Raw genomic sequence first — 16709 nt, forward strand, 5'->3', positions numbered from 1 at the left:
TATGTTTAGACTGATGCGTAACCTGAACTTGTGGTTACTGACTTTGAAAACGGTGTTTCTTGTGGCAATTTGTACTGCATGTAGGGTTTCCAAACTGCAGACCTTGTAATGCTGGGAACCATTCCTCCAGGTGACTCCAGGTACAGTATAGCTGCCTACTGTTCCCTCCTTTCTACCAAAGGTGGTCACTGACATTCACTTGAATCGTTCCATCTCCCTGCCCACTCTGGGCAAAGAGAAAGATGTTTAGGAGTATCGTCTGTTGCGACCCTTGGATATCAAGAGACATATTGTCCGGTTTCTGGAGGTTACTAGCCTTTACAGAAGACGGATCGCCTGTTTGTTTTCAAAGCGGTACTAGGCAGGGCGAGCTGGTCCTGTGGGCTACCATAGCTTGCTGGATTAAGAAGGTAGTCAATGCTGCATATGTTGATGCTGGGAAGCTGTTACCTACTCGGATCAGGGCTCATTCCACCAGAGCTCAAGCAGTGTCATGGGAAGAAGTGCAATTCTCTCCTGTCGACATTTGCCGAGCTGCAGTGTGGAACTCTTACACGTCTTTTCGAGGTATTATCACCTGGATGTGCAAGCCCGGGATGACACGGCCTTTGCACACGCGGCTTTGACTGGACTGCGGGCAGCCTCTCTCCAGGTGGCTCAGTGGCGCAATGGATAGCGCATTGGACTTCTAGAGGATGAAGACATTCAAAGGTTCTGGGTTCGAGTCCCAGTGGAGTCGCAAAATCAATTTTAATAGACTTAGTTTTTGGGTACTTGCCAGGTTCTTATGGCCTGGATTGGCCACTGTTGGAAACAGGTTGCTGGGCTTGATGGACCCTTGGTCTGACCCAGTATGGCATTTTCTTATGTTCTTATAACCGGGAGTAACTTGGGTATATCCCACTTGTTCTGGATTCATCTGACTGGATGCTAAGATATGAGAAATTACTACTTACCTGATGATTTCCTTTTCTTTAGGACAGTCAGTTGAATCCAGCTTCCCTCCCTTGGCTGCCAAATGGTTGTATTTATGGTTCTTCCCCATGGCTACATGTTATAGGGTAAGTGTTCGTCCAGTCCCTAGACTAGTGTTAATACATTCTTGTCTCTGCTCAGTTTTGCCTGTTTGCTGAGTATTGAAATGGTTATCTGTTTAATCAAGTTTTGCTACTCTTTCCACAATTTCTTTTGAAGAGAATACTGGCAGGCTGATGTCACGTCAGGTGTATATATACTGTGACATCAGTTTGATCCATCTCCATGTACTGGTAGAGGTGAATAACCCACTTGTTCTGGATTCATCTGACTGTCCTAAAGAAAAGGAAATTATTAGGTAAGTAGTAATTTCTCATTTTTCCTTTAGGTGTTTATGCCATTCCATTCAATATTCATATCAGCTTTTCAAAATGATATTGAAAACTGCCAACTTTTGCTTCAAACTGCTGCAGCTCTCCAGACAAACAAATTTGTGCAGGTAAGAACTTAATTTTTCCTTAAAACATTGTTTATAAGAAATACACAAAATGCCCAAAGTATTCATATTTATATTTAAATGGCAAAACATAATATATTTCTGATTATATTAATAGCCTCTCCTGGGGAGAAGAAATGAATTGGATAAACAAAGGAAAGAAATTAAAGAGCTCTGGCAGCGGGAATTAAAGAAAATGGTTTGTACTGTATGCATGTTTGTCTGTGTATATACCATTTGTGTAATCATAGCAGCAACAACGATTTGTGACAAAACTCTGTTAGTCCGTATTCATCTGCTACCTGGCTGAGCAAGTTAGCCGGATAAACACATCTGGCTAACTTGGCCAGGATTAATTTAATTTACACCTGCTAAATTCTTATATCAAATGAGTCATAGCATATAGAGTATACATATGAAAGTGCATGTTCCAAAACATGAACTTCACTGAATAAGTGTGGCAAGGTAAATTATCTACCAAGGATGGTCTTGTTGTGATCTGGTGACTCAGTGCATCTGGAATTGAGGGGAGATGTCCAAATGGAACCGGTCTCACGGATATGAATTATTTTTTTTACCGTAGTTAAAAATATTTGTATTGAAAATAGCAAGTATAACGAACAAACAGAAATGGCATACATTATGAGGTACAGTCTTGAAGATCGAGAAACAAATCGAGACAAAGGTGCCCAAACCTATCACAATTTAAGGAGTCCAGCATGTTCAAGAGCTGTTGCTTCATATTTATAGAACTGTAACGCTGTATTCCACCACATATCAAAACATAAAGTGGTATTATCCTTCCAATGCAACATAATTAAAGGTAACAGAAAGCAAAAAATCAAATAGCTTGTCTTTCCATAGAGAAAGGGGACAAGTCAATGCCATAGATTTGCAAATTACTAAAGGAAAAGAAATGTCTCCATATACAGGAAGGATATCACAGATATGTTTCCAAATGGAGGACCAAAAATAATGTAGATGTGGACAAAAAAATAGGTGTGCCCATATCAGCTTTGCATGACCAGCTCAACCCTGAATGGCCAATAACAAGTTAACATAATTTAACACTGGTCCAAACTGCCCTTTGGGCTACGAAATAAAGGGTTTGGGAGACAGAAGCAGACAGGGAAATTTTCAGTAACTTATCCCAAAATAAAGACCAAAGCGCTTCCTCAAATTCCATGGAGAATTCATACTCCCACACCTTTTCAGTACCTTGACACCACTTACTAGAATGGGACTGCATCAACTTACAGTAGCAGTCCTATTAACGGAGGCACAAACAAAGCTGACATGAATTCTAAGGTGCTAGAGGGGACACTGCATGGCTCCAAAAAAGTAGAAATAGTAATAAGAGGATGTAGAAGTAGTAGAGGAACTGAAACAGCAAGTACCTCGTCACAGCAAGAGACTTCTGAAGAAGAGTCCGAAAGTCACTTGTTTGCAAAGTACTTGGGAAGAGGACATCCATGGATAGATAGCATAGCTTGTGTTGGGGATTCTAAGTTGAGTAGCTTAAATCTATTACAAGCTTTATATATTTGAATAAATTGACCATTTCATTATTAAATTTAAGTTCTCATAAAGATTTTTTTTGTGCACAGTTACAGTATATATGTCTTTACTTTCCCTTCCTTGACAAGTGATTTACTTGAAATGTATTCATGCATTTCCTATAATCAGAATTGACTTAAAGCAGAAACCCAAGAGACCAGATCTAGAACTATTTGGGTAGGCCAGTCAAGATGCAAAAATACATGGTGCCAGAGGTAGAAGCCTAGATGCCTTTCAGTAAATATTACACTTGGCAGCAGGGTTGCCCACTGTCAAATTTACTGAGTCAGTTAAAAGAAAAAACAAAAAATGACTGTAAAAATTTCATGTCCGTAAAAATGTTATAAGCAAGAGTGCTGTGGCCTCGGGTTCTTTGAGGATGCTGTTCTGAGCAGTTGGATTCAGAGGAGAGCCATCTTTTGAAAATGATGTGTGCTGAACTCAACACAAATTATAGTGTCCCCAGTAAAACAAAAAAAACCACAAACATTGTGGGTCATGAATGTGACTTGACTTAGCTTGTATTTAAATGTCCAAGGAGAAACAAGTTAATATGAACATGGAGAAGACTCATCTGGCCAAAACAAAAACTAGAGAAGCTCTCTTATTCTTCTTCCCAATCCCAACTCATCTGACTTCTGTTGGGTGAGTATACAGATTTTTCCTGATCTGTACGATTGGCTTATAGCTTCTTCAAACTCAGAAGTCCTACAAACAGACCTGAGAGTGACTATTTAGTGTCTGGAGACTCTAAGATTCCTAATAAATTACGAGAAGTCTGTACTCAGACTGACTCCGATTTTACAATTTGTAGGGGCTAGAATAGACTCAATTCAATCAAGAGCTTTCTTCTCCGATGAAAGAGCCGAAAGACTGCATCATTTGTCTTCAAATACAGCAACAGTTGGCTACGACAGTACACAGGGTACTAGTGATACTCTGCCACATGGCAACAGCCATTCATGTTTTGCACTGTCCATCAAGATACCTCTCACAGACTCCATGAAAGTGGACATAACTTGGTACTTAAGGCCGAACGTTTTAATCAAGGGAACCTCTTCCAATCAAGTTTCTCACCAAATAATCCTCATAACGCATCAACTCATGGATGGGGCACTCACTTGCTTCACAAAAAAATGCAGGGTCAGTGGTCCCCAGGAGAGGGCCTTCCAGATCAGTCTGTTAGAACTAGAACCATTTGACATGCCCTCACCACATTTGGTCACATATTACAGAAAAACTCTGTTATGGTGCACATAGATAATCAGGTAGCCATATTTTATATAAACAAGCAAGGCGGGTTCGGTTCACAGATCCTCTGCAGAGAAGCCATTCAGATATCACAATGGGCAGACAGCCGCTCTATCTTCCTCCAAGTAACTTACATGTACCAGGAATAGCAAACATAAAGGTGGGCAGACTCAGCCAAGTGTTTTACCCGCACAAGTTGTCCCTTGACCAGAGAATAGCCAACGACATCTTCAGCTGTTGGGGCCTACCATGGATGATAGATCTTTTTACAAGGAACAAAACGGGAAACTGGACAGGTTCTGTTCCCTTCTACCCAGTCCCAGTAGAGTCACAGAACGTTTTTCCTGCTATTGTGGTCAACGGGTCTGCTGTATGTATTTCTGCTAGTTCCTCTCATTGCTCGAACAATACAGAAATACATTCACTTGCTCAACTATTCTGGTGAACAGGTGCTTAAATTTGCAGATGACACAAAATTATGCAGAATAGTTAAATCTCAAGTGGATTGTAATAAATTGCAGGACGACCTTGTGAGACTGGAAGATTGGGCTTCCAAATGGCCGATGAAATTTAATGTGGACAAATGCAAGGTGCTGCATATAAGGAACAATAACCCTTGCTGTAGTTACATGTTAGGTTCCATATTAGCAGTTACTACCCAGGAAAGAGATCTAGGCATCATAGTGGATAATACATTGAAATTGTCGGCTCAGTGTGCTGTGATGGTCAAAAAAGCAAACAATGTTAGGAATTACTAGGAAGGGAATGGCGAATAAAATGGTGGGTATCCATAATGCCTCTGTATTGCTCCATGGAGAGACCGCACCTTGAATACTGTGTGCAGTTCTGGTTGACGCATCTCAAAAAAGAGATGGTTGCACTGGAGAAAGTACAGAGAAGGGCGACCAAAATGATAAAGGGGGTGGAATGACTCCCCTGTGAGGAAAGGCTAAAGAGGTTAGGGCTGTTCAGCTTGGAGAAGAGACAGCTGAGGGAGGGAAATGATAAAGGTCTACAAAATCATGAAAGGACTTGTACAGGTAGATGTGAATTGGTTATTTACTCTTTCGGGATAATACAAGAACTAGTGGGCACTCCATGAAGTTAGCAAGTAGCTCATTTAAAACAAATCAGAGAGAAAATTTTCACTCAACGCATAATTAAGCTCTGGAATTCATTGCCAGAGAATATGGTTACGGCAGTTAGTGTAACTAGGTTTAAAAAGGGTTTGGATAAGTTTGTAGAGCAGAAGTGCATAAACTGCGATTAATCAATAAGGATTAGTAGCTTAGGATCTTATCATTTAATGTTTGGGTACTTGCCGGGTACTTGTGACTTGGTTGGCCACTCTTGGACACAGGATACTGGGCTTGATGGACCCTTGGTCTGACCCAGTATGGCATATCTTATGTTCTCATGTTGCTTTGTTCAACTTCTTTCCCAATTTGGACTAGCATCTTCATCAGTCAGAATTTACTAGAATGCCATTGCAGCCTATCACAGTCTAAACAAAGGACCATCCATCTCAATGCATCCTTAGCTCACGCTTCATGAAGGGCCTTCTTCAGGTGCATCCTCTGCTATGGAAGCTGCCGGTACCTTGGGACATTAATAATATTTTTTCAACTCTCATGTAAGCCCCCTTTGAGCCGAGGTATTAGTCACCTTTAAAATATCTAACTTGGAAAGTTTTATTTCTGGTAGCAATCACTTCAACAAGAAGAGTGAGTGAACTACAAGCTCTAGTTCATTTCTCTCCTTGCTTAGAATTCTTCCATGACAAGGTAGTACTTTGGACGCACCCAAAGTTTCTACCAGAAGTAGTCTGTTTTTCACATCAACCAGGCTATCCTGCTTCCAACTTTTTTCCCCAAAGCCATACAGGAACGAAAAGGAAAGACAATTACACATGTTGGATTTTAAACGAGCCTTGGCTTATTATAAGTGAAGAACACAAACGTACCTTGCAGCTGTTTATCTTCTCTAATCCTAATGCTTTGGGAGTAGCTGTAACTGAGGATGTTATCCAACTGGAACATCTGCTGTATTCAACTTTGCTATAACTCTGCCTTTTTGTTGCTGTCTAGCTTAGTTAAGGTGTGCAAAGTACACGCTACTGCTTCAGTAGCATACCTGCATAACGTTCCATTTGCAGACATTTACAAGGCAGCAACGTGGTTGTCAATACATGCTTTCACTTCCCACTACTGTCTCGATCAACTATCAGCCTGGACACTTCAGTAGGTTGAGTGTTTTTAAGTAACATAACCAGCAAGCATGGACTGTCCACTAAGGATTATGGATTACAAAAAAAAAAAAGTAATGAAGGAAGGGTCAGAGCACATTTTCACAGCAATCTTCAGCTTGGGACTCCCCAAACAGCATGGCTAACTCAGCCTGCTTATCTACAGAATAAAAAAGCAAGTGTGCTTATTGTAAATGGTATTTTCCATAGATAGAATGAATTAACCATGCATATCCACCATCCTTCCTGGACAGCCCTTGCTTTACATTAGACACCTGTCTATATATATGATTAATTACGTACTGAGGAGACCTCACAACACACAAGCGGGAACTTCCGCATATGCAGAGCAAAGCTCTGTAATTTTGGAGAGAAGGCTCCACCTAGTTAGCCGTTGGATGATGTCACCCATAGCAGCATGGCTAAATTCATCCTGCTAAATACAGAAAGCATCATTTACTGTGTAAGCAAACTTATTGTTTTCTATCTACTGGCTGTCCACAGCTCTTCTCTCATCCTTTTAGTCTCACCATCTCCTGCCACTTCCATATCTTTCCTCATCCCTTAATGCTGCTTCTGCCCACCCTGCTCCCTTTTCACAACCCATCTTTTTGTTTACTTCCCCCTTTCAGCTCTCTTCTGTCCTACATATAGCTCCTTTCCTGATTCTCTTAATTTCCTTTCACCTAACCTTAACTTGTCACCCTAGCTTCTCTTATCACAGCCCATGTCCTCTCTCCCAACTTGCATTTCCTCTTAGCTCCTTGTCCCCTCTCAGATACTGTCCCAGCCCCCCTCATCCTCAGACTTACTCCTCTCCCATAGCTTCACTATCAGCCCCTCTTCCCTTCACTGTTCCTCTTCTTCCCCAGCCAGGATTACTACTTTTATTTTCTCTCCCAGATCCTCATAGCAGTATTCTTTCTCCCAGCCAGTATCTCCTTTTACAGCCAATGTGTCTTCCAGTCAGCATTCCCTTTCCCCATCTCCCAACAGTTATTTCAGACCTCCTCTCTGGCCCATTCTCACTATTTCCTCCTCCTTATCTCTATCAACATCCCTCCCCATTTCCACTGTACCTCAGGGCAGACCAAAGGCAGGTAGCCTGTCTATCCTACACTGCTGCTGCTCTCTGGCCTCCTGCAGCTCATTGGTCAGAAGTTTCACAGCCAGCCAATAGGCTGCAGGGGGCGATAGGAACAATAGCAGGGAGACAAATATACTGCCTTCCTGCCCTGCAATATGGCGCTCTTGGCTCCTGATTCACAGGAATACAGAAAACTATATTGGGGATGCTGAAGCACCTCCAAAGTTGGCGCCTATGGTTGGACTATTTGGTGCATAAAGGGCTGCATTTTGGCATAGTAGGTCCAGTGGTACACAAAATGGCAATGATAAAATGTTTATCTTAATTTTACACTGACCTTTTTTTTTTTTTCAATGTACTGGCAACCCTGCTTGGCAGATATATGTTGGACACGCTGAGACTCTGTACAGTACAAAAACTTTCATCTTTAAATGTTAACATGCTGTAATTCCAATTTACATAGCAAGAGCTGGAAACTGCATTAAAGAAGGCAAAGCTGTTGAGCATACAACGACAAGATGAATATGAAAAGGCAAAATCTAGTGCAGTTCGTGCTGAAGAGGAACAATTGAGTTCCAGTGGAGGACCTATAAAAGATACCAGCAAACAACTTGAAAAAAGGAGGAGACTAGAAGAGGAAGCTCTACAAAAAGTAAGTTGTACACAAAGTAGCAATTCTGTGGTAGCTGTAATTCTGGGATGAAAAGTAGTCAGTGGATTCTGATGTGGGTTAGATGACTCATATCCCCATGCATCTATCTTCTCTAATCGCATGCAAGAATGAGAACATGGGAACACCTCCAATCTCTGAAACAGTTTAATAAGAAGGGAAATATAAAGTACTGTGTACAAGAAGATATAAGTATCGATCTAGGATTTGACCAGCAGCAACTCCTGTATCAGACTGGAGATCAAATATGCTCTCAAAATGGCCAATACTTTTAAGGTTCATGTGTTTTCCACACCAGAATTTAGAAAAAAGCGGTCCAATGTATACCATTATCCTATATTGCACATACAACTATGGTCTTGCAGAAGACTGTACTTAAATATATCTACTTCTTCAGCACTTTCAGGCCGATTCAGTAAAGTCCGCGGGAGAGTGGACGAACGCCCGCCCTGGTGAGTGGCCGGTGCGCGCGATTCAGTATTTAAATTAGGTGGTGCGGTAGAAACAGGCAAAAGGAGGCGCTAGGGACACTAGCGCGTCCCTAGCGCCTCTTTTTAGCCCAGAGCGGCGGCTGTCAGCGGGTTTGACAGCCGACGCTCAATTTTGCCGGTGTCGGTTCTCGAGCCCACTGACAGCCATGGGCTTGGAAACCAGACGCCGGCAAAATTGAGCATCCGGTTTTCGGCCCGACAGCCGCCGGCCCATTTAAAATTTTTTTTTTCTTTAACTTTTTTTTACTCGCTATGATATTAAGTCGGAGGGTGCACAGAAAAGCAGTTTTTACTGCTTTTCTGTGCACTTTCCCGGTGCCGGCAGAAACCCTGGTCAATTTCTTAAAGTAAAATGTGCGGCGTGGCTGCACATTTTACTTACTGTATCGCGTGGGCATCCCTAATAGGGCCATCAACCTGCATTTGCATGTTGAGGGCGCTATTAGGTGCCGCGGGTTGGATGCGCGTTTTCCTCCCCTTACTGAATAAGGGGTAAGGGAAAACGCGCATCCAAGGGCAGGTTAACAGTGCGCTCCATTGGAGCGCACTGTACTGTATCGGCCTGTTTGTCAGCAGTTCATGAAAACATCTGAGTATATTTAGACCCAACAATCATGATCTCCATTTGAGGCTTTTCTGAGATTGTTCTTAAAAATCCATTTTTCTCCTCATCAAGGTCTACTTCACATGGTTTGTGCTTTAAGCTGCTAGAATAGTGCTTCTCAATTGGTCTGCTGCAGTAAAGTCCTTCCTGTGTCTTTGTAATGGCATTCCCAGCATGATCTTTGGATGCGATCTGCTGCCATCTTTGTATGTGATTCTCCTCCCTATTTCTTCTGCAGTCAGGAAGAGAACACTTTTTTAAAAATGTTTGCTAAGACAAGCACAGCACATCATATATTAAAACACTTCCTAAGCAAGTATTTAACATGAGAATGATATACAAACAAGGCATATAGAAAATCAAATAATTGCACATCTTCCTCCATATCACAATACTTCTCACAGTATGCAGTTGTGACCAAGAGGGACCCCAAATGGCATTATAACATCCATATTTCTCTAAAGTAAGAAAGTAATTCTTAATAGTAGCAATTTCTTGAACTTGCAGTTTTCATGACCTGATTGATAGAGTAACCTTCCAAAATCTGACCAAGAGTGTTTCTTAATGTCTGTTGTCTCAGCTGGCTTCACTTTGATGCCTGATATTGCAGGGCTCTGCATTCAGATGTTAGATAGAAGTCGGCAGAGGAAGTACATGCATATAAAAAGTACACTTATGTCAGCAGTAGAAGGGCAGAAGATTATGGGGGCTTGGGGGTTGAGAGGTGAGAGAGGAGTCTGCAGCAGGGAGAGAAATGTGTATGGAACAGCGATGCAGGGTAAAATATGGAGGCTAAAAAAACTGAACAAAGATGGAAAGATGGAACAGTCTTCAGGAAGAGAGGCTGCAAGGGATTGAGATGAAAGCAAGAAAGTGACTGCAGGGAAGAAAGGTGGAGGCAAGGAGAGGCTTCTAGGGAGAAGGATATAGGCATAAGGGAGACTACAGAGCAGAAAGATGACAGCAAGGGAAAGGCTGCAGAGGAGGAATATAAAGGTTTTTCCGTCAATAAGCAGGGCATTTAGCCATGCATAATGGGTGACGTCATCCGCGATGTCATGAAGGCAGAGCTTTCTCTCTTAACTCGAAGAGTTTTGAAGTGCGCATGTGTAAGACTTCCCACGCGCCTCTAGCTTCCCTCAGTTTTTGTTTTCTGCAGGCACTGCATGGACATGTAGAGCTCTCTCGCTCTCGCTCTCTCTGAGGAAAAACTTCAAAACTCGACAAAAGACAAGAAGAAAATATGCCTAAAACCCCCGGATTTAAATACTGCTCATGCAGTAAAATCATGTCGGCGACCGATGGGCATAACTATTGTTTTATATGCCTCGGTCCCGATCATGATCAGGCCGCATGTAGGGACTGTGGAAAAATGTCCCCACTGGCCAGAAGACAGAGGGCAGAAAAGATGGAGAAATTGAGGCACTCCTATGCCCCTTCTCCAGTGAGTAAAAGATCAACGAAGTCCTCCCCGGGTAAGCAGAAACCCCGGTCCGAGACTTCTCGACGCACGCATTCGGCCTTGGAGGGCCATGCGCCGCACACTGCGTCTACCACGCAGATTGCATCGAGTGTCTCTTCCGACATGACACATGCGCTGTTGAAACCTGCGTCGAATCGCCCTACTCTGCCTCGTTCGCATGCGTAGACTACGACGCATCTAAGGCCACGACGCATCAAAGAAGTTTACGACGCATCTCACTCATGGTCATAAGAAACCAGCTCCAGAGATCCCAAAATCAACACCAGGGCTGCCTGAAAAACCAAAGAAGTCAGCATAAAAGACAAAACATGTTACACGTCAATCTGAAGAGTCATCTTCAGCCAGATCTGCTCCACAACATTCTGCACCTTTACATGAGGATCCCCACTCTCCTTCCTCGATATTATCAGACCTTATAATTGAGGAACCAGCTGATCCTTGGGACTCATCACCGGGATACTTTCCCATCCGCGTCCAAAAAAGAGATTAGCATCTCCAATACCCAAAACACCGGTCAAACGTCTTAAATCTAAAAGACCATCTGACCATGCTTCTCGCCCAATGGCCGAAGAAACGATGTTTCAAATCACTTCTCTATTGCATAGTTTTTTCCAGGGATTACCTTCGGATCCAAATATTCTCCCACAGGTTCCTCAAGTTCCTGCATCGCCGGATATTTCTCCTCCAAATCTACTGTGTCATCCACGCATACAACTTCTCCAGTTTTCTCTCCCCCATCATCTCCAGGGAGTTCAACAGGTATCCCTTCAGACCCTCCGCAAGAGTTACCTCAGCCAACATCACCTCCTGAAGATCTTACGCTAAATTCTTGGAGAAGCTAGGTTTAGCTCTTAACATAGAGACCCGCAAGCTTCCAGACCCGAGATCGGAAGCAATGGGAATTTTGCAGATTTTGGATGTTCCATCTAAGCCAACTGCTCTCCCTTCACATCAAATTCTAGAGGTCCTCATGGACAAGGCGTGGGATACCCCACTCCTCCTGACACCGGTTTCCAAAAAGCTGGATTTAAAATATAGAATGCAAAAGACATCCTACTATTCGAATGTGCAGATCCCTCACAATTCAATAGTTGTGGAATTGGCGATGAAGAGAGCCAAAAAGACCAGGCTTTACTCGAATACGCCTCCCGGAAAAGATTATAAGTTGTTGGATGATTTTGCAAAAAAGACTTACCAGAATTCAATGCTGAATTCTCGAATTAATCAACACCAGTTTTATATTATACAATATCTTTTCAACTGTACGCAAAAACTACAACCTTTACTACACACTGCACAAGGAGACTCAGCCTTGCCTCAGCCATTTCTAGATTTGCAGGAAGGTCTACGTCATTTACTACGCACTTCGTATGAAGCCTTTGACAGTTCATCATGTTCATCCGCAACTTCGGTTTCAGTCAGACGTCTCGCATGGCTTCGAGCCAGCAGTATACGTGATGATGTTCATGACCATCTGGCTAATCTACCTTGTAGGCCAGACAATTTATTTGGAGACAAATTACAGGAGACCATATCCCTAATTAGAGCAAAATATTGCGGTTCAGTCTTTGACTCCTCCTTTCGACACACCATCTACTTCCGGGTGTTATTTTCCCCAATATAAAAGGGGTTATTACCGGAAACCATATCGATGATATCAGCCCTATCAATCTAATTATAGGCTTCAACCTTTCCAACAACAATGGTCTCAATCTCAATCGCAAGGACAAAGACCACAGCAGAGAAACCAAAGGCCGCAAAAATCTGACTGCTCAACAGCCACTTAAGCAGTCTTTTTAAGCTCACCTGCCACAACAGCAGTTCCTGTAGGAGGAAGACTATTTTTGTTCCATTCCCAATGGTCCCATATCACCACAGACCAATGGGTGTTAAGTATTATATCACAGGGCTACAGTCTACGCTTCAACTCAATCCCTCATCTCATTCAACCAAAGACTCCATTGGTTCAAGTTCCATCGCTCCTGAAGGAAATCTCAATCCTCATTCAAAAGAGGGCTATCCGGCCAGTGCCTTCCAACCAAATGGAGAATGGTTTCTATTCCCAATACTTCCTCATTCCCAAGAAATCAGGAGGCCTTCGTCCTATTTTGGATCTTCGAGCACTCATCAAAATATCTAGTAAAAGAAAGATTCAAGATGACCTCTCTCAAGACGGTCCTCCCTTTTCTCCAAACAAACAACTGGATGTGCTCACTTGATCTAAAGGATGCTTACACTCACATCCCGATTCACAAGCACTGTTGGTGATACCTCTGCTTTCAGGTAGGGAACCAACGCTACCAGTACCAAGTACTTTCCTTTGGCCTCTCCTCATCCCCAAGAGTCTTCACAAAAAGTCTTGCTGCTGTTGTGGCACACTTACACAAACAGGGCATAAATATTTTTCCTTATCTAGATGACTGGTTAATTGTATTTTGCGATGCCCATTTGCTACGAAGTCACATAGAACACACACTCCTCTGCCTACAAAACCTGGGTTGGATAATAAACTACGAAAAATCTCAGCTACATCCAATGTAGAACATTCAATTCATAGGGGCAATCATCAAAACTCCACTTTCCAGAGCCTTTCTTCCTCCAGAAAGAATCCATATCTTGTGGACTCTGGCTCAGACTATTACATCAGAAAACAGTTCCGGCTCGTCACATTATGGTACTACTAGGTCATATGGCCGCAGCGATACATGTCCAAAACACTCGACTTCACATCAGACGGCTCCAATGGGGCCTAAAATCTCAATGGAATCAACTCACTCAACCACTTGTCTCACAGGGTATAGATCACGAACTCCATGAAGAACATCCATTGGTGGATTCAACCATTTATCTTGAAGGAAGGGAGCCCATTCCAGAACCCCTTACCAACTCATTCTCACCACGGATGCTTCAACAAAGGGATGGGGGGAGCGCTTCTCCTCCATCTACAAACTCAGGGACTTTGGTCTTCAGACGAACAAAGCTTTCAAATAAATTTGTTAGAACTCAGAGCAATAAAAAATTCCCTGCTAGTGTTTCAGACATGGCTATGGGAAAAATCTGTGATCTACATAGACAATCAAGTAGCGATGTTTTATATAAATAAGGAGGATCCGGTTCCTTGACCCTTTGCAAGGAGGCGGTTCAGATATGGGAGTGGGCGGAACAGAACAAAATCTTCCTTCAAGCATCCTACCTCCCAGGCCTTGCGAATACCAGAGCAGACAAACTCAGAGTCTTTCATCCACACGAGTGGTCGCTGAGTCAAATAGAAGCACACAAGATCTTCGCCTCCTGGGGCACTCCAGACATAGACCTTTTTGCAACGGAAGAGAACCGAAAGGTGAAAAGATTTTGCTCTCTACTTCCCAGCAGATACAGGACATCACAGGATGCATTCCTAATCCCATGGAACACGGGTCTGCTTTATGCCTTTCCTCCCATTCCGCTAATCTCACTCACAATCCAGAAATGCATAGCGGACACGGCGGGCTGAATCCTCATAGCGCCGGCGTGGCCGAGACAGCCATGGTATGCCTATCTTCTCCATCTATCCATACAACCCCCAATACCTTTGACAAAAGACTCGTTCCTCCTCTCTCAAGACCAAGGAAACTTAATCCACCCGATACAATCTTCCCTCCATTTGACAGCATGGAGATTGAACGGCAGATATTACATTCATTGAATCTTTCCTCCGAAGTCACAGATGTTCTCGTTGCAGCAAGGAAGCCCTCCACCAGACGTAACTATGCTTTCAAATGGAGGTGATACTCGACATGGTGCACATTGAACAAGCTTGACCCCTTTTCTTGTCCACCCACGTCGCTCGTCAATTATTTACATAGTTTCTCTTTCAGGGCTAGCAGTCACATCCATTAGAGTTCACCTTAGTGCTATTTCAGCTTACCATCTTTCGGGGAAAGATGGCACCATCTCCTCTCATCCTTTAATTTCAAAATTTATGAAGGGTTTACTACATCTACACCCACCTATTAAGAAACCAATAGTGCCATGGGACGTCAATTTAGTCCTGGAAGCATTAATGAATCCACCGTTTGAACCCATGTCAACTGCTACACTTAAATTTCTCACCTGGAAAGTCCTTTTCCTGGTAGCTATCACTTCTGCAAGAAGAGTAAGTGAACGCCAGGCACTGGTGATCAATTTTCCATATCTCCAATTTCAACACGATAAAGTAATGTTACGCACGCATCCTTCCTTTCTATCAAAGGTAGTTTCTGCTTTTCACTTGAATGAAACAATCTCCTTGCCGGTTTTTTGCCCGAAGCCACATTCGGACGATCGGCAACGGCTCCTTCATACCCTAGATTGTAAAAGAGCCTTAGCTTATTACAAGAATACCACTGAAACACTCAGACGAACATCACAATTGTTTGTTTCTTTCAACCCAAACAATCCTGGTCAACCAGTTTCGAAACGGACTCTTTCTAACTGGCTAACAGCTTGTATCCGGTACTGTTATTCTACAAAATCGACACCTATTGACGGACCAGTTAAGGCCCATCAAATCAGAGCGACTGCAGCTTCCATTGCGCATACCCAAGGAGTACCAATTCAAGACATCTGCAGAGCAGCGACCTGGTCTTCCATTCATACATTTACTTCCCACTATTGTCTAGACCAACAGTGCAGCAGATTCCTCATTAGGTTCTGCGATTCTACGAACTGTTTATAACTCATGATGGCTGTCCACAATTTCACAGGTTGGAAAAAAAAAAATAAAAAAAAAAACAAAACACTTTTTTTCTTCAAAAGTTGCTATTCTCATACATATATTTGCAACCTATGAGCTTGGGACTCCCATTATGCACGGCTAAATGCCCTGCTTATCGACGGGAAAAAGCAAATTTGCTTACCATAAACGGTGTTTTCCGTAGATAGCAGGGAATTTAGCCATGCATTCCCTCCCACCTCCCTGGATAGCCTTACTTCTTTACAACACCTTCACCTGCATTAGCTTGGAAAACCTACTGAGGGAAAAGTCGTACACATGTGCACTTCAAAGCTCTTCAGGCTTAGAGAGAAAGCTCCACCTTCGTGACATCATGGATGATGTCACCCATTATGCATGGCTAAATTCCGTGCTATCTATGGAAAACACCGTTTACGGTAAGCAAACTTGATTATTTCTAAGGAGCTCAAGAAGACCAAGGAGGGAGAAGTGGAGGGGAAAGATGGCAGAATTCTCCAACAAGCAAGATGATCATCTACACAACTGGGTAATGTCATCCAATAGCACCAATGCAGAAAAGCCCTTTGAGTCCAGAAAAGCCTAGAAGACTTTTCTGAGTATGCACAGATATTTCTGCTCAGTTGCCACTGCGCAAGCCTCCCTAATCTTTTGGCACTGAAGCACTCAGTACCAATGGGGTGGTTGACTTCAAAGTTGAGCTAAAGTTGTAAAGCCGTTTTAGTTTTAGGAACCTGTTGTCCCAATGGAGCTATGGAAGAGAGCCCAGTGCAACAGCAAAGGCAAAAAAAAAAAGGAAAATGTTGAGAAACCTACTACTGAATCTATTAACTAAGGAGTCTCTTTCGGGGCAAAGATAAGCAACAAAAAAATTACTAGAAAGAACACGAAACACAAAATTATGTATACAGTCACATGAGTGGACAAAGACTAAAGAGGCTCGTGTGGCGAGTGTGTGCATGCTCCAAAATGCTTCTAGGCTTTTCTGAGTCTGTGCCTTTGGATGATATTACCCACTTGTGTGGCTGATTATTCTGCTGAACACCTATATGTGGGAGCCCATTGAAGCTGCTTTTCTTCAGAGAAAGCGAAATAATTTTTAATATATGTTCTTCATGGACAAACAGTAATCACCCATA

At 42.8% G+C, this 16709-nt stretch overlaps 1 protein-coding gene and 1 non-coding gene across 2 annotated transcripts in view; both read left to right on the forward strand.

Moving 5' to 3' along the window:
- ARHGAP29 (Rho GTPase activating protein 29) overlaps positions 1–16709 on the forward strand; it is a 291858-nt gene that overhangs the window by 142839 nt on the left and 132310 nt on the right. Inside the window, 3 exon segments of the mRNA XM_029617439.1 lie at positions 1364–1474; positions 1590–1670; positions 8075–8263. Coding sequence (XP_029473299.1) covers positions 1364–1474; positions 1590–1670; positions 8075–8263 — 381 coding nt within the window.
- On the forward strand, positions 655–739 carry TRNAR-UCU. Its single transcript is given in 2 exon segments — positions 655–691; positions 704–739. It is a non-coding gene; the product is annotated as a tRNA-Arg (tRNA).

Source organism: Rhinatrema bivittatum, chromosome 10 (assembly GCF_901001135.1).
Source record: "Rhinatrema bivittatum chromosome 10, aRhiBiv1.1, whole genome shotgun sequence".
Lineage (NCBI taxonomy): Eukaryota > Metazoa > Chordata > Amphibia > Gymnophiona > Rhinatrematidae > Rhinatrema > Rhinatrema bivittatum.